This window comes from Sturnira hondurensis, unplaced genomic scaffold (assembly GCF_014824575.4).
Source record: "Sturnira hondurensis isolate 20B ecotype Veracruz unplaced genomic scaffold, ASM1482457v3 Scaffold0021490, whole genome shotgun sequence".
Taxonomy (NCBI): Eukaryota; Metazoa; Chordata; class Mammalia; order Chiroptera; family Phyllostomidae; genus Sturnira; species Sturnira hondurensis.
Genome location: NW_028094121.1, coordinates 2272252 through 2295590, shown reverse-complemented (window position 1 = coordinate 2295590; position 23339 = coordinate 2272252). Strand labels below are relative to the sequence as shown.

Genomic DNA, 23339 nt, shown 5'->3' with positions numbered 1-23339 from the left:
TTTACCTGTAATTGCCATACAGAAATGTAAGAATGTTGAAAACATGGCCAAGGATAAGATGCTACTCTTTATTTTAGACAACCTCATACAGTTCTTCACCCCCCCCCCCGCCCTTCTTGCTCTTAAGGCTCATCTTTAGTTGAAAAATGAGGTTTGAGGACGGTGACTGAAAAGGCATAAATGGCAAACTTCTCTAACAAGGTACTTCTCTCATGCACAGCTAGTCATCTCCCCAAACTGGCATTCTGCATGAGTCTTCCAAAAAGTAATAGGTTTTCATAGGTGGGGGAGTGGGGGCTAAGTAAGGTATCTGCTTAAAGAGTATGGGTATTAATACTATGTAGTATGGGTAAAGAAAACCATATGGTTATACCATAACAGGAATTCTCAGATTCCTTAATATTCTGTCTGGTATGGGTTGATCTCTCCAAGAGGAGAAAAGGGGTATGCAATGTTCTCTGAGCCTTCTGAGCAAATAATCTTTCATAGAACACATTAGAAACAAGTTTTAAGTGTACTGGTAAATATGATTTCTTCACACTTTTCCTCCTATTCCCTGCTAATGCCTGTAACAGAGTGATTTTAGAATCCAGATCACTAGTCACATGGACAAGTTAATCAAGGATGGAATGTAAAGAATCAGCCATTTTCCATTTCCATTTCTACATTCTCTACCACCTGCTTCTCACCCCCATCCAAGTTAAGCAATACATACGCTTCCTCCCTGAAGCAATCCAATTGGGTGTTACTACCCTCCTTTTGTGGCAGAGCTACTAATTTATCACTACCTGAGGAGACAAAAAGTGCTACGAAAAGATGATGGTGGGCTAGCAGAATCTAATCATTGCTAAGATACCACAAAAGACATCACACTCAGAGAGGGGGGCAGCCTCAGATTGTGCAAAAACATCTCAGCAACACTTTGCACACTTTAACGCACTTGTTAAATCTCCACCAGCAAAACAGCATCAGACCTGGGTATCGGCATTCTCTTTGAAATGTGGCTAGGTTTTTGTGAGAAAGCTGTCTGCCCTTAGAATCTGCCAATGCTTTTGTTCAGTCTTCTGGGCCTGGGCGCAGTGCTGGCGGTGACTTGAAGCAGACCGATTCCTAAGGCAGCACGACCACATCAAATGGTTGTAAAATAATCTCTGTGGTTATTAACTAATTAAAGTTGCATTCAACACCATATGCTGATAGGATGAGGCAAAGGATAAGATTTGGATCTTAGATCTCTCCAAGCAAGGGCTTGTTAGATGATGACTAGAGAAGGGTTAGTTGCAAGCTGGATGGAGCTCAGGCTTGGGCACGAAGGGTACAGTCTTTACTGGTTTGTAAGTGCTGGGGCTCCCTGAGCTCTGGTGCAATTTGCAAAGGTTTCACTTAAGGAAGGGTATGATATGGGCGTAAAACCATTCTTCAGACAGTTGAAGATGATCCCCTTCTACAGCCAGGAATACTAGCTGTCCTGCATTGTCCATTTCTTTTAGTCCTAGGCGGTCCTGTGGAGAGGAAGGCCATAATTAATCAAAAGGCTTAATGAAAAGGTTTGAAATAAAGAAATAGAATGTTACCCTGAGATACATTCTCAAAATGCAATCTTCCCTGAGTATTAAAATTTAGGTGCACTGTCAAAAATGCCAAAAAGAAACCTTATTTTTTCCCCTAAGGACTTGAAGTTATTCTGTAGAATCTTACATTCTGCTTTTTGACGTTTTCCAAAGCTGAAGGACAAAACACCCTCCAAATATCAGGTGGAATGACCCAAAGACAGGAGAGCATTTAGCTTGATAACTTAAAACATCCAACCAACCGTTAGATACCAACTTGGGACCCGTTCATATCTTGCAGTTGAAAATGTCATTACCCATAGCCTATTCGACACAGAACAGATACGACAGGAAGATAAGCAGTTAAGACAATGTTGGATCAGTTTGAGATCCATTATAAGGAGGTTGTGAGTTGTAATTTCAAAAACTTAGCAGACCCTAGTTTCCTTTTTACCTCCCCCTAGAGGGGCACCAAATGCAGGAGAAAAGCCAAGAGGGGAGATGACAGGCTTCTGAAATTTGAAGACATTCTAGTAGAAAGCAAATGGTTCAGACATAAGTAGCACTTGGGCATTTTTAGGAGAGTCTCTCTCCCATACAAAATCATTAGAGTGGAACTGGAGAGGGTGAAATGCTGCCAGCTCTTGCTTGACAAACCACCTATTGCTAAAAAAAGTTAACTCTAGTCCCATTCATTCCTGCAGGAGGAGCACTCCTTGTTGGTGCCTAATTTACAAACAAATGTATCTATTAATGTTTCAAAACCCATCTGTTTTCATTATGCCTGGGGGCTTCTTTGATTCAGTCTACACCTCAGCAGAGGAAGCCAATTCCAACCTTTTTATCAGAAAAAAGGGTTAGATGATGTGTCCTTTGGACATGCCTACAAACCATGAGGTATGTGCAGGTCCTCTAACCTTGAGGGTGTAGATTTCTGTAAACTACCATCTAACAGATTGTAGGACAGGGTCTCACCCTGTAGGACAGGACAGGGTCTGTCACCCACAAACAATAGCTTCAAGAGCTGAGAAAGACAGCATCTCTCCCCACCCAGTTACCTCTGTGTACAGAGTGCTCTCCTGTAAAGGAATAGTTTCCTTGTCTTGGCCGCTTCTGTAAAATCCAAACCACTGCAGGAAAGGAAGAAATATGCAGATTAGACACGTAGCACATACACCAAACTAATTTTAAGACTGGCTGGTAGCTAGGACTACCAGCTGCCAACAAACTAACTATCATGAGGGTGTAGTAAGGAGGAAAAACAGAGTGAGTCATCTCTTTTTTAAGGGTAGATCTTGAGGTGAGTTAATCTTTCCAAAGACCTTTCCAATTTCCCAAAAATTCTGCTTTCTATAATTATGAAGCAGCTACCCTCTGAAAATCCTGTGCTGAACTCTCCAGACATTCAGAGATGAATATATATGGTCACTGTTTTCAAAAAGCTCTAGTCTCATAAGGCACAGAAACAACTAATTGTTCAGCAGGCGGTCAGCAAACTTTTCTATAAAGGCCAGATACAAAATATTTTCAGCTTGAAGAGTCACAAGGTTGCAACCACTCAATGCTGCCGTTGTAATACAAATGCAGCCACAGACAGTATTTTTAAAAACTCAAGTATGGCCGTGTTCCAATGGGACTTTATTTATGGACACTAAAACCCAAATTTCACATAATTTTCAAGTCATCAAAAAAAATTCAACCATTTAAAAATATAGAAACCATTTTTAGTTCATGGCCATATGAAAGCAGGTGGCAGACTGGATTTGGGCCACAGGCCATGGTTTGCTGTTCCCGGGTGGTTGGTCTGATGTCTTGTGATGAATACTATAATAGAGGCTGATTGATTCTAGAAAAGGGGGCAAATTCTACCTGAAATAGGGATGGGATCCATAATAGAGGAAGTGATTTGAGTTTGGCCTTGAAAGGTGAATTGAAGCTTGACAGGTGGAGAAGCCCAGGGAAGGGCATTCTAAGAGATTTAAAAGCTTGAACAAGGTAGGCAAGAGAAAAAGCATACACCGGGTTTGGGGCATTTCAAGCAGTACATGATGGCTTGATCGGAGAGTATGAAGTGGATAGTGAAGGGAGATGAGGCTGGAGAAACAGGCTGAAGCCAGGTCAAGGCAGACCCTCAATGTCTACGTTACGGATTTATAGATTTGGGGCTGGTGGTTGTGAACTGTTTGTTGGGTCGTGAGTCTGAAAATCTGATAAAAAATTATAGACCCTCAGAAAATGCAAGTGTATCATTTTGCATGCAGTTCTGGGTTGGGGTGGGGGTGGTCACAACCCTCAGTGTCCCACTTAGAGACCTCAGGCGAAGAACCCCTGCACTACACAAAAATTGGTGGAAGGGACTAAGGTTTTTTCCCCAACAGGTAGCTGTATTTTAATGTCACTTACTCCTATGGTCTCCTGGCATGTTGTGGCCTGCCCAAGCAATGTCTTACCTCAGAATCCACAGGGTCCACAATGGAATCATTGAGGAATTTCACCATCACAAACTTCTTTAGGGACATCAGGTTTTTCTTGTAGGACTCATTAATACCCTGGAGAGAAAGCCCAGCAGTATCTCAGAGACATCACCCTCAGGTTCCAGCATGGGAAATGAAGCCTTCCAGTACTCTGGTCTCCCTGACCCCAGACATGACACCATGGTTCTCCCCCACGGTACGGGCTGCTTTTTCAGCTTCCTGGCCAGAATACACTTTGTACAGCCTCTTCTTACCATCCTAGCTGACTGGCATTTCCCCACTAACCAAGGTGCCACCCTTAATTTGTCACTGCCCTCCACAGGTATCTGTCACACAGGTGGAAAACATCTAGCCAGAGACAGCCACGGCAAAATAAGCTGCAATTTCTGAGTGGGTTTTGCTATACTATTATTTTTTCCTTCTTTCAAAAAAAATTGTTTAAAAACCTCCAGATAAAAACACACACAGCCATCCAGTCTACCAGACTCTCACAAACAATGCTTGTGTTTGGGACACACCATCCCCTTTGCAGTCTCTTTTCTAAGTAAAAATCTCTTTTCTGAGAAAATTTGACCCAAAAGCGACCCACCAAGGCGGCTTCCCTCAGTAAGACAGCAGCTGTGAAATTCCACACCAGCCAGCAACCCACTGAGTGGCGGTGCTTCAAGACTAGGAAAGGGAAAGGACCTAAGGGAAGAAAGCCGAAGGGATGGCAGCCTCCCTAAAAGGAACTGAATCTCAGAAGCACTGGCTCCCCGACCAAAAAAACCAACACTGTTTCCCGGGTTCTGCCTAGGATATTTTGGGTGAGCAGTCACTGCTGATCTTTTGATAAACGCCCCAAATAAGAAAATGAAAGCATAACTACGGTAGCCTGGGTGGGGTGCGTACTCTCTCCTGATTAATATCTGCCAAGAAGATGCTGTGGTTGCGGTACATGTCCTCGTTTATGGGGTCGTGCCAGTATTCCGCTTGCACCAGGCTGCAGAAAGAAAAAGGAATCAAGATGACTGAGCTGCGTATCAGCACGCCCCTGTGCATAGGTCACCAAGAGACTTCAACAGGATAGAGACCCAGAGCCTTCAAGTCCCAGGTCTTGCCTTCCAATAGTGAAGACAAGATTTCCACCTACCAAACAGTTCCTCACCTAGACACCTGAGATGAGGATGTGCTATTTAACACAGTAAAGAAAGTGCTGAAGCTTAGGAAAAGGACTCAGCAATATGGCTCCCCTGGGGCAGTGAGCTTTTTCACACTTATGCTTCCAGGTCATGATGGTACATGCTATCCTTCCTTCATCCTCCTTTCCTTCCTACTCATCCTGCAAGACTCAGCTCAAATCCCACCACTTCTGCCCGCTCTTTACCCATCTACCTCTTCATCTCTCTCTCCATCCCTCTTGCCACCTTCAGATTGGGATGGAGGTCTAACCTTCCAATCACAAAGCATTTATCATAGTACTGAGTGATGACACCAGTTTTCAGGATACTGGCATATGTCATGTGATTTTAAAGGACAAGAGGCAGATATTTGGAGGTTATAATACTATTGCACACAGGTCAGCAGTTCTCACACTTTTTTACTTTCCAGTCTGTCTCCACTTCCCCTTCTCTCCCCTCCTGCCCTCCCCCACCAAACCTAACGGTTCTACCATAAATCCTCCCAGCAGCTAGTTCCCACCTAGTTCCTGCTTCCCCGCAGCAGCAATCCAGCTGAGCATGGACCTAATGGGAGAAGTCCTCTGGGGAAAGGCAGGGATTAGAACATGAGTGGGACTATCCCAATTTGGCAGGAAAAGAAATCCCCACAACAGGAGCCCGCAGACAGAGTGAAAGAGCTGCCCAGAGATTTGTGGTCCAGCAAGCGCCACTCGGCAGGGCAGGGCGGCACTAAAGCCCACCAGGACCCGCTACATCAGATGATGGCAGCTCCAGGGGCAGACAGGACTGAGCTTAAAGGAGGCAGCCGTTGGACTGTCAGCGGTCTGAGTGACGTTTTATAATGTTTATAAATGTGCTTGAAAGCATGTAAATGTTTAGTTTCTCCAATTTAAAAAAATGAAATGAACTCTGAACATTTATGAAATCCTGGTGTTAGTAGTGGTCTTATCCTTTTGTTTGAGCATTGTTACCGCTTACCATGTGAAAGCACTCGCCCCTGTCTCTCCCCTCTGAGACTGTCAGGTCCTCAGCAGTGACTGCCTAGCAGGGGGCGGATGCTCAGCGGCTAGCGTTTGCAGGCGTTTGCCCAAGGAAACAGGATGACAGAAGTGGGCTCGGCAATAAAGGAGGGGGAGGAATTAGGGACATGACAAGAGTACAGTTAGATGAACAGGGAAGAAAAAGCCTCACAAGTGGGAAGTCAAGTGTCAAATGCTGAGAAAGGATGAGCGCTGAGTACACACAGGTGGCCAATCAAGATGCTTCAGAAAATGTACGTGAAATAACACAAAGTTCTTTGGATCTTGCCAGGCCAGGTTCTGGTGACTCAGGATGGCAGTGGGGCATCCTAATGGCTAAGGATAAAAGAAGGAATGAAGGAGGTAGTCATAGGTCACCTTTCCGTGTGAAAAGGAAACAGAGCTAAGATGGGGCAACAGGAAGAAGTGAAAGACATTTTGCTTTGTAAGGAGCCTGGTGCCCATGGGACAGCCAGGGGGAAGGACACGAGGATGAGCAGAAGCCGGAAGTGCTGCAGCAGGAGGGGCAGTTGGAGGGGGGGCCCTTCAGAAGGTGGACAGAGAAGAAACATGGGTTTGTACTATTACCTCCTTTCTACCACTGAGGAGCCAGGTTCAGAAAGGTTACGGAACTCTCCCAAGGCTACACAGTCACTTTCCAGTGAAGCATGTGGACAGGCAGGAGAGGAGAGCTCCCGAGCCAGAACTGCCCAACCATAGGCCGTCCTTGGTAAGACAAGCCGCTACCCTCTCAGGCTCTGGCCATCGTGGCTTAGAGATAATAATAGTAACACACAGCACCCACCACATACCAGGCTTATTCTAAGCATTTTATATAGGTTAACCTATTTAATCCTTACAAGAATTTCACAGGCTAAGTACTATTATTATACTCATGTTTACAAGTGAGGCAACCATATTCAGAGTGATTGATTAAGTAGCTTGCCCAAGGTCAAAACGTTAGTAATGGAGTCAGAACACGAGAGGGGAAACGGGGCTTTTCAACACGCAATGTTCTCTGAAAGTTGTTTGTTTTATGAGACCCTGGAAATGATGAAATGTTTGCAATATGGAATCAATACACTGTGAAGTCATAATAAAATGCCATGCAGCAATGAAAACAAATCAGCTTCATGTGTATAACATGTTTAGATCTCAGAAACATAATACTGAGTGAAAAAGTCATTTGTAGAAGGAAATATACAATAAGGTATCCATTACATAAAATTTTAAATATACAACATTATGTACTACCTGATTATGGATAGATATGTACCACATATAATGTAAACATTTTTATTTTTATTTTTATTTTTTAAGATTTTATTTATTTATCTTTAGAGGGGAAGGGAAGGAGAGAGGGAGAGAAACACCAATGTATGGTTGCCTCTCATACGTCCCCCGCTGGGAATCGGCCGGCAACCCAGGCATGTGCCCTGACTGGGAACCGAACCGCAATCCTCTGGTTTGCAGTCCCGCGCTCAATCCACTGAGCCACACCAGCCAGGGCTAAACATTTTTAATAGAAAGGCTAGATTTTGATTTCTTGACAGAAGTTGGCCCTGTGGAGGGAGGGGAAAGAATGGGACCCGGGAGAGATATGTAGAAAAATTCAATTTTATCTGAAATGTTTTTGTTCTTAAAAATAGCTGAGGTGAATATGACAAAAACAGCAGTTTGTTATATTACTCTCTATACTTTTATGGACAGTTGAAAAGTGTCTGAGGGAACCTGAGTGGTGGCCTCAGTATTTCCAGGAAAAAGTATGGCAAGTTGTGGGCAATGTGGGGCAATGAAGAAAAGCACCGAGAGCCATGGACCAAGGACAGGGCAAGTTGGGAGAGCAGAGCTGGCACAGGGGAAGACGAGAGGCCAAGGCCAGGGTGACTGACCCTGGGGGTGGGGGATGGCAGGGAGGAAATGAGGAAGGAGAAATCAGGAAGGGTTGCCAGTATCTCAGAGGGGAACTAGAGAGCGGATTTCATAGTCAGAAGGCCAGAGGGTGTTACTACACTTACCATTACTCATTGTCCCCACTGCACCTGGCCAGGGCCTGGTGCTTGAAATCCCTCACTGCTTACTCCAGGCATCAGGCTATCAAACTTACTTTGCTATGGTTAAATGGTCTTCTGAACAGTGCAGAAGACATCTTCTGGGATCTCTGCCTAAATTAAAACCATTCTCCCTGGTGTGGAAATGGCACCCTTCCTGCCCCCTCCTACCAGTAACAGGGGTGGGTATGGTTGGCTTCAGCTACTGAGAACATGTAGGAACCTGACCTGAGCTGGGGCAAGGTCCCTCTCCTAAGAATCTGAACTGGAACCCAGAGTGTCTAGCCTTAGACCGAGATAATCTGCTAAACAAGCTGGACCAGGCCACCTCTCACCGCAGTAGGAGAGGGGGTCTGCATGAAGAGAAAAAGGAACCAGTCTCTGACCAGTGTGGCTCAGTTGGTTGGATATTGCCCCACAAAGTGAAAGGCTGCAGGTTCAGTTCCCCGCTGGGGCACATGCCTGAGTTGTGGGTTCGGTCCCCTGTTTTTGCGGCATGTACAAGAAGCAACTGATCACGTTTCTCATATCAATGTTTCTCACTTTTTTCTCCCTCCCTTCCCCCTAAAAAATAAATAAATAAAATCTTTAAAAATAACAATGAAGTGTAAGAGGCCACATCCATGAGAACAAGGAATATGTAGGACATAAATGCAATGGTTTAAGCTGCTTGAGAGGAAAGATGGAAATATAAAGTATCTCAGTTTCCTTCACTGACCATCAGGTGGCACTGTTGACCTAAGACCACTTTGTGACTGTAAGTATAGCAAATGGAAGAAAAGGAGATTATTTATCTCTATTTGAGTCATTCACAAGGTTAAACCTTGGAAAATGGCTTCAAGGAAGTGTACCAAAGAGCTATTATTAGAAAAAATGCTACACTTGGAAAACCTGCAGGACAGATACTATAACTATACTAATTAACCCCAAATCTGTTACCACCTAGAATACTCTAGACCTACTGAATCTGAATTTCTAGGAATGGAGCCCTAGAATCCATTTTCAATGCATTTCCCAGGCAGTTCTGATGTATATTTTAGTTTAGAAACAACTGAACAAGAACATATTCCAAAAGAGAGAGAAAGAGAGAGAGAAAATAAATATCCAAACGCATCTGAGGAGTCGGGAACATGGACATAGGAGGCTAACCCCTTGCTGCTGACAACAGACAGAATCTCTCCTCTAATATTAACAGTAACTCCTGAGCTTGGTACTTTCTAAAGGCTTTTTGATTGTTTTTAAGGTGAATATTTATTCTGTTGGAATTACATTCTTCCCATATAGAAAAATGCCCTAAAGATTTTATTTATTGATTTTTAGAGAGGGGAGAAGGGAAGGAGATAGAGAGGGAGAGAAACATCAAGTGAGGAGAAACATGGATCGGTTGCCTCTCATATGTGCACAGGGAACCAAACCCACATGCAACCTGGGCGTATGCCCTACTGGGAACGGGACCCCAAGACCTTTCACTTTGGGGAATGACGCCCATCCAACTGAGCCACACCAGTCAGGGCAGCTCTCCCTTTCATTTTAAAATTAATTTTAAAGCAGTTTTAGGTTTACAGTAAAACTGAGCAAATAGTAGAGATATTTAGGAAAACGATCTCATTTGAACATCACCAAGAATCACCGTTAGCATGAAAGTCAGCATGGTATTTTCATGCAGCGACAGCAGTGTCCTTTTCAGCTAACCATACATACCGTTCTTGAATAACTTTCTTGTAAGCCCCAGCATTCAGTGTTTTCCTGATCAAGTCACAGATGTGAGAACTCTCTCCTGGGCACCGAGGGAGTCCAAAAACACCTGGAGTAGCAGAAAACCATCATTCAGTCCTTCAATAGTTACATAATGAATACCTACTATGTACAAGGCACTATGAGAAACAACAGGAAAAAAAACCTTAACCCTGCCATCATTCATGTATTCTTCAAAAAAGAGAATGTACTTAGTATTAGTGCAATAACCTGCTTCCTCCTGATACTCCCACACTCTCTGCCTAAGAACCTTTGCACCTGCTCCTCCCTGGAGGACGTACGGGCGTGCCTCCAAGATACTGTGGGCTCAGTTCCAGATCACTGCAATACAACGAGCATCACAGCGAGCCATTCAAACTTTTTGGTTTCCCAGTGCATATAAGTTATGTTTACACTATATTATAGTCTATTAAGTGGGCAACAGTCTTAGGTCTAAAAACATAATGCCCATACCTTAATTAAAAAATATTTTATTGCTAAAAAATGTTAACCATCATCTGGAACTTCAGTGAGCTATAATCTTTTTGCTGATGGTCTCCCCAGATGTTGATGCAAATGCAGTATTTGCGAAGCACAATAAATTAAGTGCAATAAAACAAGGTATGCCCATAGTTCTCTTGCTGCTTCAATGGCTAGACTCGCATCTCACAGACCTTAGCTTAGAGAAGTCCCATCTGGTGACCTTAACTCAAGTAGCAACCGACCCAGTTTCCTTCCCTCTCCCAGTTACACTTTTGTCCTCACTATCCTCCTCAATAACATTTCCTGGGGTACCAGGCACAGTTCTGAACACATACCGACAATAACTAATTTAATCCTCACAATTGCCCTGTGGAGTAGAAATCCTTATTTGCCCCATTACAGGTATGTTTAAAACAGAGAGGTTCAACGTCTTGTCCAAGGTCAGACAGTAAGTGATACGGCCAGGAGATGAACGCAGGCCGTTCGAGCTCTAGAGCGCACACCTCTGACCAGCACAACCAGGATTCTCTCTACCAAGTGGTAACTCATTTGTTTCTTCATCTTGGTCACCACTGACTGTGTTTTATTTGTTTCATGTCTGTTCTTGCCCTCCTCCCCAATGAGAATAGAAGTTTCCTGAAAGCAGGCACCTTGTCTGTCTTGCTTGTAGGTTTCCAATAAATATTTTTTGAATGGGTAAGTGATAAAGGTGTTTTTACCAATTTGCACTTGCATAATACTTGCACTTTTAGAAATTATTTTCCTGCCTATTCATTTCATCCTTTGAAAAATTCCCTTAAGAAGAGCAGGGCTTTATTTTAGTTTCCCTCATCTGTGGAAGGGACCCATGATACCAAATTACCTGCCCATCAGTAATAGTTGACTGGGTGAACCCAGTTTCCTGATTATAAGGAGAGCCCTTCTGCCCCTACACTACACCACCTACTAGCCATACTTACCAGAATAGAAATAAAGTTCTACTCCACAGATATATCCTTCTCTATCAGAATATCCTGCAATTCTGTCTAAACAGAAAACCTGTTGATCCTTGAAGGATTTAATTACTGTTTATTTTACAGACAAAAAAAGCTTAGACATTACTCTCTACCTAAGCCCAAATTCAACAGACATTGCCAATGTCAGAAAACAGAAAATGTTGTTAGGCTTTCCTAATTCCTTAACCTGACCACATGCTACACAGCTGCAAACATTCCACCTCCAGGGAATCGTGTCGATTTAACTGGAGAAGCACACAGCAACTTAACAACAATTCACTTGTGTTCAGGCCTATGGAACCCTACGTCTCTTCCTGCTTCTTTGAGAATACTGGCTAGTTTGTAATAAGCTGGGAAAGCAGAATTTTGCAAGGATGGCTGACTTTTTGTACAAATAGAGCTGCTAGAATATATATTTTTTTAAATCAGGTGGTCATGTGGGTTAGAACACAGGAAAAAGGAGGCAAAGAGGCCAAAGTTACCTTGATGTTGTCCCCCGACTGAGATCAGATTGACCATAGGAGGCGAGGGGCATCTCTGAGCCACGGCCCTCCTGAGGGGGGAAAAGGATTATCAGCTCTGTCAGATGGAAATGGACACCAACAGTCAATTCCCCAGATTAAGATACTTAATTCTCTGTAGTTCCCCAAGGCCACAGTTTCAGGATTTTCCTCTGATAGGACCAAACAAATCTTTATTCTTTCATAAAAAGTAAGTTCCATAGCCCTGGCCAGTGTGGCTCAATTGGTTGGAGCATTGTCCTGGAACCCAAAGATTGAGCATTCGTTTTCCAGTCAGGGCACGTGCCTAGGTTCCCCAGTCCAGGTGCGATGCTCTTCTCTCACATCAATGTTTCTTTTTCTCCTTTCCTCTCTTTAAAAGCAATGAAAAAATGTCCTCGGGGTAAGAATTAAAAAAAAAAAGAAAGAAAGAAAAGAAGTTCCATAAAGCTTCTTTATGGAAACATTTCAGAATAGTTTCCAGGCAGCTCTCTAAGGAACACGCCAGCACATTTTCCCACCCCCTGCCCCAGAGAGGGTTTGCCTTCTCTCTCTCTCCTAAGGTCCAAGGGCCCTGCTTTTGCCTCTGGAACTTGTTTCCTGAGCCCATTTCTTTTACAGCTCACTTCTACCTCTCTAACTTTCTAAATATACTTATAGATTGGGGAAAAAAACAAGACAGGTGCAGACCCAAAAAGAACCAGAGGAGCCCTGGCAGGTGTGGTTGTTGATTGCAGAGTCATCCCGTAAACCAAAAGGCCACAGGTTCAATTTCTGGTCAGGGCACATGCCTAGGTTGAGGGTTTGGTTCTAGGTTGGTGTGTGCACAAGAGGCAATGGATGGATGCTTCTCTCTTACATCTGTGTTTCTCTCCTTCTCTCTCTCCCGCCCTTTTCCCTCTCTCTAAAATCAATAAGCATGTCCTCGGGTGAGGATGAAAAAAAAAAAGAATTAGAGGAATGGCTCTATCTGAATAGGAAAAAAAGAAATAAATTCCATATAATTGGTATAACAGAAATGAACTCACAGAAACTGGCCTCCCTGGGAGAAGCCCATAGCATGGTAGCCTTGTTGCAACTTAGGATCCTTAGCAAGAATCTGACACACTGTTGTGACTTGGGTATTGACATTCAAGAAGAAGCTGTTCTCCACATCCTAAAAGAGGAGCCACACAGAAGTGAAAAGATGGGACTGAAACCAAGCACTGGCGTCTTCTCTAAGAGGTAAACTTGTCTAGGTTGGTGTCCTCACAAAAGCCACTCAAGAGTTTAAGTGCCATTGCATGATTTGCTGCTAAAAATACAAGGTACATTCCATGAAATTAGCCAGCAAACCTTCAAAGGAACAGAGCTATAAAAAGTGCCTTACCTCCATCAGGGTCTTCCCAATCTCTAGAGATAAGACGTAAATTCCAGGTATTTTCTGCTCAACCATTTTTTTGATAGCACCCATGCTTAAGGGGTTACAACAGCTGTCTCCTAGACAACAAAGACAATGAGCACTCATGAATCAAACATTATTTTTAAAAACTTTTGTACTTCAAAGGGCATGATCAAGAATGTGAAAAGACAACATATAGCACAGGAGAAAATATTTATAAAACATTTATCTGGTGAAGGTTTAATATACCAAATATACAAAGAACTCTCACAACTCAATGACATAAAGAAGCCTAATTAAAAATGGAAAAAAGGACTTCAACAGTTGTATCTCTAGAGATAATATACAAATGGCCCAGAAGCACATGAAAAGCTGTTGAACATCACTGGTCACTAGGAAAATGCAACTCAAAACTACAATGAGAGCCCTAGCCAGGTAGCTCAGTTGGTTAGAGTGTGGTCCCGATATGCCAAGGCTGCAGGTTCAATCCCAGGTCAGGGCACGTATAAGAATCAACCAATGAAGGCATAAATAAGTGGAACAAAAAAAATCAATGTTTCTGCCCTGGCTGATGTGGCTCAGTGGTCGAGTGCCAGCCTGCAAATCAAAGGGTCACTGGTTTGATTCCCAGTCTCCATGCCTAGGTTGCGCACCAGTAGGGGGCACGTGAGAGGAAACCACACATTGATGTTTCTCTCCCTCCCTTCCTCTCTCTAAAAAATAAATAGATAGATAAATAAAATCTTTTTTAAAAAATCAATGTTTCTTTCTCTCTTCCCCTTCCTCGTTTCCTAAAATCAATAAATAAAAGTTTTTAAAAAACTACAATGAGATACCATTGCACACCTAGTAGGATGACTTTAATGAACGGTTTATTAGTTAAGTTTTTAAAAAGGAAAATAACAAGTACTGGCAGGATATGGAGAAATAGGAACCCTTGTACATGGCTGGTGGAAATGTAATGTGATGCGGCCATTGTGAAAACAGGTTGGTAGTTCCTCAAAACATTAATACATGGTTATCATATGACCCAGCCATTTCACTTCCAGACATGAGGACTTTCCAGAAGGTGTCCAGCCTTGTAATATGACAACGAGACATTCATTGAATAAGACACAAGAAACACTGTATACAGGACAATGACACCTCAGTCCCCTTCAAAGTAGGCACCTTGGGACCTCACACAGTTCTCCCAATCGCCATCAGCTGCCCTGTCGTACTTCCCTGAATCTCTTCCATGGTCTGAAATCTCTTCCCTTAGTTTTGGGAAAAGCCAGAGTCCAAATCTGGACTGTAAGGGGGCTGAGTCACCTGGGTAATTTGATGGTCGGCCAAAAAACTCTGCATGAGACGTGATACATGAGAGGGCATGTTGTCGTGATAAAGCTGCCAATCAGAAGTTGCCCATAGCTGCATCCCTCTGAATCATCCAAATAGTTTCCACAGATGAATGTTCAAGCTTAACGCAAAATGTGATAGATTCATTGCTCTACTCGCTCAGTCATTTTGAATGAGACGGCCATACAACACACATGCTCACTCAATGGTGTCTACCACCCCTACTGACCAGTACAGTGAAGTCATCATTGTTCATGCATGTGCATTCCAGTCCCCTCTCCTTGGCTGCCAGGTCACACTGATGTCCCACAAACCATTCTTTTTGTATTAGCAATGGCTGGACTTTTTCCAGACAGACCTCCTTGTATACCCAAGAGAAATAAAAACATATGTTCATACAGAAATGTGTATGTAAATGTTTATAACCTCATTATTTTTAAGTCCAAAGGTAGAAATGAGCCAAATGTCCATCAATGAATGAATGGATAAACAAATTGTCATCTATACTGGTCCATACACACAACAGAATAGTATTTAGCCATAAAAAGGAATGAAGTACTGACACATGCAGATGAACCTGGAAAACACTGTCAGTGAAATAAGCCAGACACAAAAGGTCACATATTATATGATTCTTTTTATACAATACACCCAAAGAGACAAATCCACATGGACAGAAAGCAGACTGAACATTTTCAGGGGGTTGTGGCAGATGGGGACTGAAGAATGATTATTTAATGGGTACAGGTATTTTCTGGGGTGATTTTTAAAAGTTTTGGAAGTCTTAGAGAGAAGTGGACCTGGCCAAGTGGCTTAGTTGGTTGGAGTGTCGTCCCGTACACCAAAAGGTTGCAGCTTTGATCCCAGGTGAGGGCACATATCTAAGTTGCAGGTTTGATCCCAAGTCCAGCATGTATGGGAGACAACCGATCGATGTTTCTCTCTCCCCCCTCTCTTTCTGTTTAAAAATCAGTAAACATATCCTCAAGTGAAGATTAAAAAACTGGAGGAAAGCGGTAGTTGTACAACACTATAAATACACTAAATGCCACTGAATTATATACTTTATTATAGTTAATTATATGCTACATGAATTTCACCTCAATTAAAAACAAAACATGTTTTGCTTAGCTCATGTTCATCAAGTAGTAAACTTCAAAAGTCCATATAATATGATTGGGACACCAAATTTACAAATGAAAAATAAGCAGAGGTGCCAATTCTCCTCTCTTGTCATCAGGAACATTTTGGGTTAATGGACTCAGTTGTGCTTTGGGACTGAATTTTTCTTTAAGGCAAGAATAAGGTTACGGCAGGCAAAGCACCCAGGACACAAAATTTAAGGTTCATTCTCAGGTTCATGCAAGTGTTGACCACAAACTTGTATGCACTAGAGAGTAAGTGCCTCTTTAAATCTGCTATTCCAGTCCTGGCTGGTGTAGCTCAGTGGATTGAGTGTGGGCCTGTGAACCAAAGGATCGTGGTTCTATTCCCAGTCAGGGCACATGCCAGTTCCCAGCAGGGTACTCACAAGAGGCAACCATACGTTTATATTTCTCTCCCTTTCTCCTTCCCTTCCCCTCTAAAGATAAATAAATAAAATCTTTAAATCTTCTACTCCGGGGCAGTGGATTTTCAACCGGTATGCTGAGGCAGGCATACGAGTACGACACGAGAATTTTTAAAACATGCAACACCTGACTATTTAGTCAGGCTCACTCACCTCTTTTCCCTTAGATTGTCAAATTTAAAAATGAAAACAGCCAACACAACAATAGCCATCTGCTTGGTATGAATGAATCAAAATTATACCTTTTCTTTTTTTGGTCAATTCAGCAAAAAGGGTATTTTTTGACATGTCACAGAATTTTAGTAATTAAGTAATTACTAAAGTAAATTTAGTAATTTCGTTTCTGTGTGCCATGAGATGACACAGGTTGAAAATCGCTGCTCTATAGGGGCTTCCTTGTTTCACCCAAGGCCCAGCTCTGTTTCTTTTCCTGTTTTAAGGAACCAGAACTAAGAATGGGAAGCAAAGTGACTGGCCACTGAGTGGGTGAAGTAGGCTGAGAGGAAGCTTAAGAATTAGTTTTTAAAGAGGAAAATGCTAAGAACTACAGCATCTTCAATTTCTCTCATAAAAACATCTGCCGCACTGAACTGTAATTCTTGGTTACTTTCCTGCCTCCTCACCCACTGACGACTCTGGGAGGACCTGGACCAAAGCCCTGAAAGAACTAACTGTATTTACTGACTCTAATTCCTCTCTGAACACTCTCCTTCAACCCATTCCATTAAGGCTCGCCCCCTCACCATTTTGTCGAGGTCTCTGGGGATCTTCACATCACCAAATCCAATAACCAATTCTCTGCCCTTATCTTACTTGGCCTGTCAACAACATTCCATAGAGGTAATTACCCCTTCCCCTTAAAACATTTCCACCTGTTTCCAAGGAGGCTGCACTCTCCTAACTTTCCTTCACCTTCTTGGTTGTCCCATCACTGTCTTCTTTGCAGTTTCTCCTCTCATCTCCTTAACCCCTACACGTAGAGAGTGCCTCAGGGCTCAATCCTCAATCCTTTTCCCTCTTCTGCATACATGCCCTAGGTTGTCCCCCCCAGTCTCCTGGCTTTACAGCCATAAGCTGAAGGCTCCTCAATTTAAATCTCTGGCCTTTTCCTCTCCTAGACACCACACTCCAAATGCCTCTACATCTCCTGGATGTCCAACAAGCATTTCAAATTTAGTAAGTTCAAAAGCAGACCCTTGATTTTCTCCCATCCCAAATGTGCTCCCCTACAGACTTCTCTGCTTGGGTAAAATGACAACTACATCCTTCTAGTTGTTCAGGCCAAATCTCCAGGAGTCACCCTTGATTCCTTTCTTTCTCACTCAACCTACATCTCACCTGTTAGCAAATCCCATTGGTTCCACCTTCAAAATATTCCAAACTTTGACACTTCTCCATATAACTATACTGTTTCAAGCCATAGTCATCTCTTGTTTAAATTACTGTAATAGCTTCTTGTCTCCCTGCAAATGTCCATGACCTCCACAATCTATTATCAACTACAACGATCCTTTTAAAATGTAAATTAAGATCTTGTCACTCATCTCAACTCTCCCCTCCACGGGCTTCCCATCTCACTCCAGCCAAAGTCCCTACAGTAGCCTTAGTAGGCCTAATAACACTTGCAGCCCCATCCCCCACCCCACCTACTTCTATATTCTTCTCCTTGCTCACTCAGTTCCCATCACACTGACTTGCATATAGTTTCCTTTTCCTTTTTTTAAAAAAAGATTTTATTTATTTTTAGAGAGCAGGGAAGGGAGAAATCCTGAAGGAGAGGGAAAGAAACATCTCCGCGAGAGAGAAACATTCGTCAGTTGCCTTCGAACACTCCCCGACCGGCAACCCAGGCATGTGCCCTGACCAGGAATGGAACTGACAACCTTCTGTTTTGTAATGACACACAACCAACTGAGCCACATTGGTTAGTGTGAATGTAGTTTAAACATACCAGTCACACTTCTGCCTCAGGGCCTTTGCACCTGCTGTTCCTTGTACCAGACAGCCACATGGCATCTTCTTTGTCCACTTCAGGTCTTTACTCAGGCATCACTTTCTCAGTGAATCCTTTCCTGATCTTTGCAAATTTGTAAGTCTCCATCTTCAGTTTCTACACCCTTCTCTGTAGAAATCTATAGGTGCTCAATAAATGTGTTAAATGTATACCCGAACTACAGGTGCCTAACAAATCTCTGTTCAATGTGTGAATGAATAAAAGGATGGATATCCGTCTGGGTCACGCAGAGGCAATCCAGCTCTCCCCGACACCAAGTGCCAGCATCCTGATGCCACTGCTCCGAGGATTAAACAAGCTGAGCACGAAAAACCCGAACGCAGTGCACAGGTCTCTGGGGGCGCTCACCACAAGGGCAGATCCTTGCTCTCCTCCCTTCCTAATGCAGAGCAGCCCCCAAATCCTAACATCCCGCCATCCGGCTGCTAGGTAACCACTGTCCTCGCGCTTCGCGATCGCACTTTGCAGACGCGAACCCAGGATGAAAGAGGGAAAGAGTCTAAACCCTTCGGATCCTCCTGTCACTCACTCACCCATCCCATGCCAGATCACCAGCGGCAGCGGCGCGGGCGGGTCCAGGTGCCCCAGTCGCCGGGCAGCGCAAGACGCCAGCAGAAGAGCAACAGCCAAAAGCCACAGCGAGCTGGGCGACGCCATCTTGGCTCAACCACGTGAGCGCGCTCGCGCCGGGGTCAGGCGCGGTTTCCGCGCGGCGCTTCTTCCACGCCTTCGCCGGGGCTGCCCCGCGACGTGGGCGTCTGCTCTGGTGCGATCCTGTAGCAGGTTGCCCGCCCCGGTGAATCAAAATGAATACTAACATTTATGCAGTGCTTTATGTCAAACACCCTTTTAAGTGCTTTAAATCTGTTGTTCATTGATTTATCCTCGTAATAACTTCTCCCCATTTTGCAGTCGGTACACAGAGGCACTGAGAATTTGGGTAAAGTGCCGAAGTCGAGATAGCAGATTGGAGGTTCCAAAGTCCTTGCTTTCAACCACAGCAATGTAGTGCCTTGGAAGAAAAGTACTTTGGGGAAAGAAGAAAGGAAAGGAAAACTTAGCTGTCTATTAGAAATGGAAGAGGAGAGATCATTTCTGCCAGGACCAATCAAGGCAGAGTGTGTGATAGTTTATTAAGGATCTTGAAAGAAAGGTATGGTTTCAACAGGCTAAGATGAAATGCGAGAGAAGGACTGGAATGAGCTAATGTAGAGGGGAGGAAAAGTATAGTGTGTTCTCAGGAAATATCAGGGCTTTCCAGACTGACAAGAACAACTGTTGGGTGCTTTAGAGTGATGAGAAACGCCACTGCCACTTCCTGGTCTATTCTCAGAGCTGGATTACTGCAGGAGCCTCTCATCTACCGTTCTCCCCCTTTCCATCCACCCTCAGCCCCCGCCTTTAATACATTTTATGTTCTGTTGCCAGAATGACTGTTTCAGTTCACTTCCATCATAGTTCTCTGCTCAAGAGAACCTCCCGCACCTCCCCGGCCATGAAAACACTGACATAGTTTAAGTAGGGAATTTGTTAAGTAAATCAGGGTGTATCCACCATGCAATGGAATATTGTGAGGCATGATAAATATTCTCAGTATATTGTAAAGGAAAAGCTGGTTACAAACCTAACAGAGACCCAACATGCTGTTGGGACTGGTGGTAGGTTAATTGAAAAAGTCGATTAAAATACATATTTCTAAAGCATTATACAAAATACAGTTTTGTTTAAGAGAATAAGTTTATTGTTATTGTATATTATAACCATTTTAAATGGTTATAATATACAATATAATATACAAATTACAACCATTTTAAATGGTTATAATATACAATAAAACGTTGTTGAAAATATTGTTTATTGTTTATTGTATATTATAACCATTTTATTTTAACTTGTAAATTCCATCACCAATTTTTTTACACAGCCTTGGGCTTTTCTTTGTAATTACGGAGTCTCTGATCGAAGTGTTTCTCAGAGTGGTTTGTGCTTCTTTCCCTTAACAAATTATCTATGATTCCTTCAAATATTTCTTTAAAGTGGAGCAGTAACTGAAGACACTATAGATTTGTGGTTTTTCCAAACACAGGTCTCTCACATGTACACAATTTAACAATTTTTTGAACAACTTGCCTTTAACGAGCCTTTCCAAAGCATTCAACTTAGTTTTCATAGAAACCTCTCTTTTATCTTTACACTCCTATCTGATAAGCTTTCAAAAGTTTAATTATAGTAGTAAATATCACTGACATCAATAAGTAGAACAAAAACATTTGAGAGTCAAGGTCAGCTGGCAGCAACAGAACTACCCAAAAGCTCTCCTAGCCATATTTAGCATACCGTGGGCATCAGTAAGTATATTTTAGAATTGGGAGAGTAGGTAAGTAGGAATCAAGAAAGTAAGTGTATTTTTTGCAGGAAGTATACATGTTGTGGTGGTGGTTGCCCCACTCCCGATTTACTAAAGTCACCAGATTGCGCATGTGAAATGGGTGGATTTTATGGCATGTAAAACCTACTTTAATAAAGCTGCTCTTTAAACATTTCTGTATTCACATATTTCCAGTGACGTCCACTGAAAGGCCGAAGCATTAACAAGGGAAAAAAAAAAGAAAGAAAACACATGTATAAAAAAGATCAGGGAACCGTTAGAACTAATATTCTTGGGAGCTGTATTATAAGGAACTTTCACTATTTACTTTATATATTTCTGTATGGTTTGAATTACAGCAAGGATACATAACTTTTATTTTCTCCCAGGCTTCCCCCCGAGTTTTATTGAGATATAGTTGACATACAACATTGTGTTAGTTTAAGGTATACAACATAATTTTTGCTATATGTATATCTAACTTTTATAATCAGAAAAAAACACATACATTAAAGAGTAATGTACTTCTAGGTTCAGATAATGGAATAAAGCTTTCTTATAGGCTCTGCTTCTACCATTACCTAAGAAAGTTTACAAAGTTAAAATTTTGTCCACAGCAAACAAAGGGTATCAGTATCTTAAATATCAACAAGTGGCAGTCAGGGAAAGAAACACAAGATTCTGGTCTGGAGCAGGTCGAGGCTTCCAGTCCTGCCTCCATTCCATGCATCAAAATGCATGTTAGTAGGTGCACAAAATCCTGGGGACTAATATATATATATATATATATATATATATATATATATACATATACATATACATATACATACACATATATTCCAAGAAAAAAGAAAAGTGATTCCTTTAGCTTTCATCTCTTCTCTCAGGAAAATGGCTACTGGGAGAAGAAGGGGAAATGAGGAATGAAAAATAGACTGCCCCGTATAGGGGGCAGTGAAAGACGCCAGGAAAACATGCTGAATTAGAGGAGGCTCCAAGACTGAGGCTCTTTCCCATAGGAACAGGATATGCCAGTCCCTAGTAGAGTGAACTCTGGAATAGACACTTGAAGCCTCGGAAGTAATTGCAGAACTTTGGTATTCTAACAACAGCTGCACGCCCCCGCCCCTCAGTTCTGCCCCTTCCCCTCCTTCAGAAAAGCTTATACATGAGGGAAATTGCATACAGCATAAAATAGCAGTCCTCAAATTGCAGTTTATTAGGAAAACCGAACCAGTTTCATAAAGTGGGAGGAAATTCAGGAGGCAAGGAGAGAAACAGAAAAGAAAAATCACCCCAAGTGCTTTGAGCTCTAGAAAAACCTAAAAAGAAAATGAGCTGGTAGACTAAGAACTCAAGAATGAGGACTAAAACAACTGAAAGAGATGAACAGGGAAATTGCACGTCTGGTAAAGCAAAGACCAAAACAGTGTCATTATAGAGCTAATAAACAGGAAGGTACAGGATAGGCATGGCTAGAAATGGAATTATTGATGTGGAAAAAAAGACTTGAAATAATCATGACAAAGGCAGATGAAAAACACAAAGAGATTAAAACAGGAAGATAATAGATGTGGAAGACAGAGGTTATTGGTGTCCCTAGAGTTGAGGGCTCATGAAGTGGAACAGAAGTATTCAAAAATATAAAATCAGAAGTTCCCTCTGAAATAATGAATTAATATGTCACTTGAAAGGTCAAAACAAGACATTTTGATGTAAAACATTCAATCTGGAGATGTATTTTAATTAATTTATTGAAATTTAGGCATCCAGGCAGAAAAAAGAAAATCATCTATAAGAAAAAAAGTCAGGCTTTCCTCAAATTTCTCAACAGCAACATCCAAAGACAAGAGGCAACGGAGCATTGTCTACAGAGTTCTGAAAGGACCAAAGTGTGATCCAAGGTTCGTATGTCCAGCCAAGATGTCATTCAAAAATAGGGTACTAGCCCTGGCTGGTGTAGCTCAGTGCATTGACCACTGGCCTGCAAACCAAAAATAGGGTACTAAACAGACTCCCAACAATATAGAACAACTCATGGAAAAAAGAAATACTTGAAAGTGAAATTCAGCTAACTAGGAAATAGAACAAAATTATAGCTATAAAAATTGAGAAGCCTTGGTAAAAAGATATGTGATAATCAATGAAACCATTTAAATATAGAATTAATACTGAATGCATGTGTGAACTTAAGTTTTAGAGAATATACATGTTATACAAATTAACAATGTAAAATAATATGACTAAGAAGTATTTGACCCTGTGAGAAGGTTTTATGGGAGATACTGTGAGTCAATTGATTCTCATTTCAATCATTTTTTGAAAGAAACAAATGTAATATCAAAATCGCCTTTTTCTAACCTTAAATTGACTTTAAGAAATAATATTGCTTGTATTGAATAAGCCCTTTCTTGATGCTCCATTTTTCTTTTAGTTTTTTAAATTCCATTAATGTGAGCTTGAATTTAATACTTTTTTATTTTTACATAATATGTATAGTTTGCTACCATTTAAAAAGTAGATATATCTATCTATACACCTATTATTCTATTCTATTATCTGTATAAAGGTATGGAAGGATATTCAGAATGATGTTAATCAAATGTTAATAATGGTAATTCTTAGATTGTGGGGCTCAAGGGTTTATAAATATTTTTCTTTGTGCTTTTCTTTAGCATTGCTTAATTCTTTATAATGTATTA

The 23339-nt window shown here is 42.0% G+C and overlaps 1 protein-coding gene across 1 annotated transcript; it reads right to left on the bottom strand.

Annotated features, from left to right (window-relative positions):
- Positions 1-54: 54 nt before the first annotated feature.
- Positions 55-18957, bottom strand: PPT1 (palmitoyl-protein thioesterase 1). Its single transcript, XM_037032644.1, has 9 exons — positions 18803-18957; positions 13336-13445; positions 12995-13122; positions 11949-12019; positions 9956-10058; positions 4916-5006; positions 4001-4099; positions 2609-2680; positions 55-1502 (listed from the first exon to the last, which is right to left on the bottom strand). Exons 1-9 carry the CDS (start codon positions 18924-18926, stop codon positions 1380-1382), a joined length of 921 nt encoding a protein of 306 aa, XP_036888539.1. The 5' UTR covers positions 18927-18957; the 3' UTR covers positions 55-1379.
- Positions 18958-23339: the final 4382 nt, after the last annotated feature.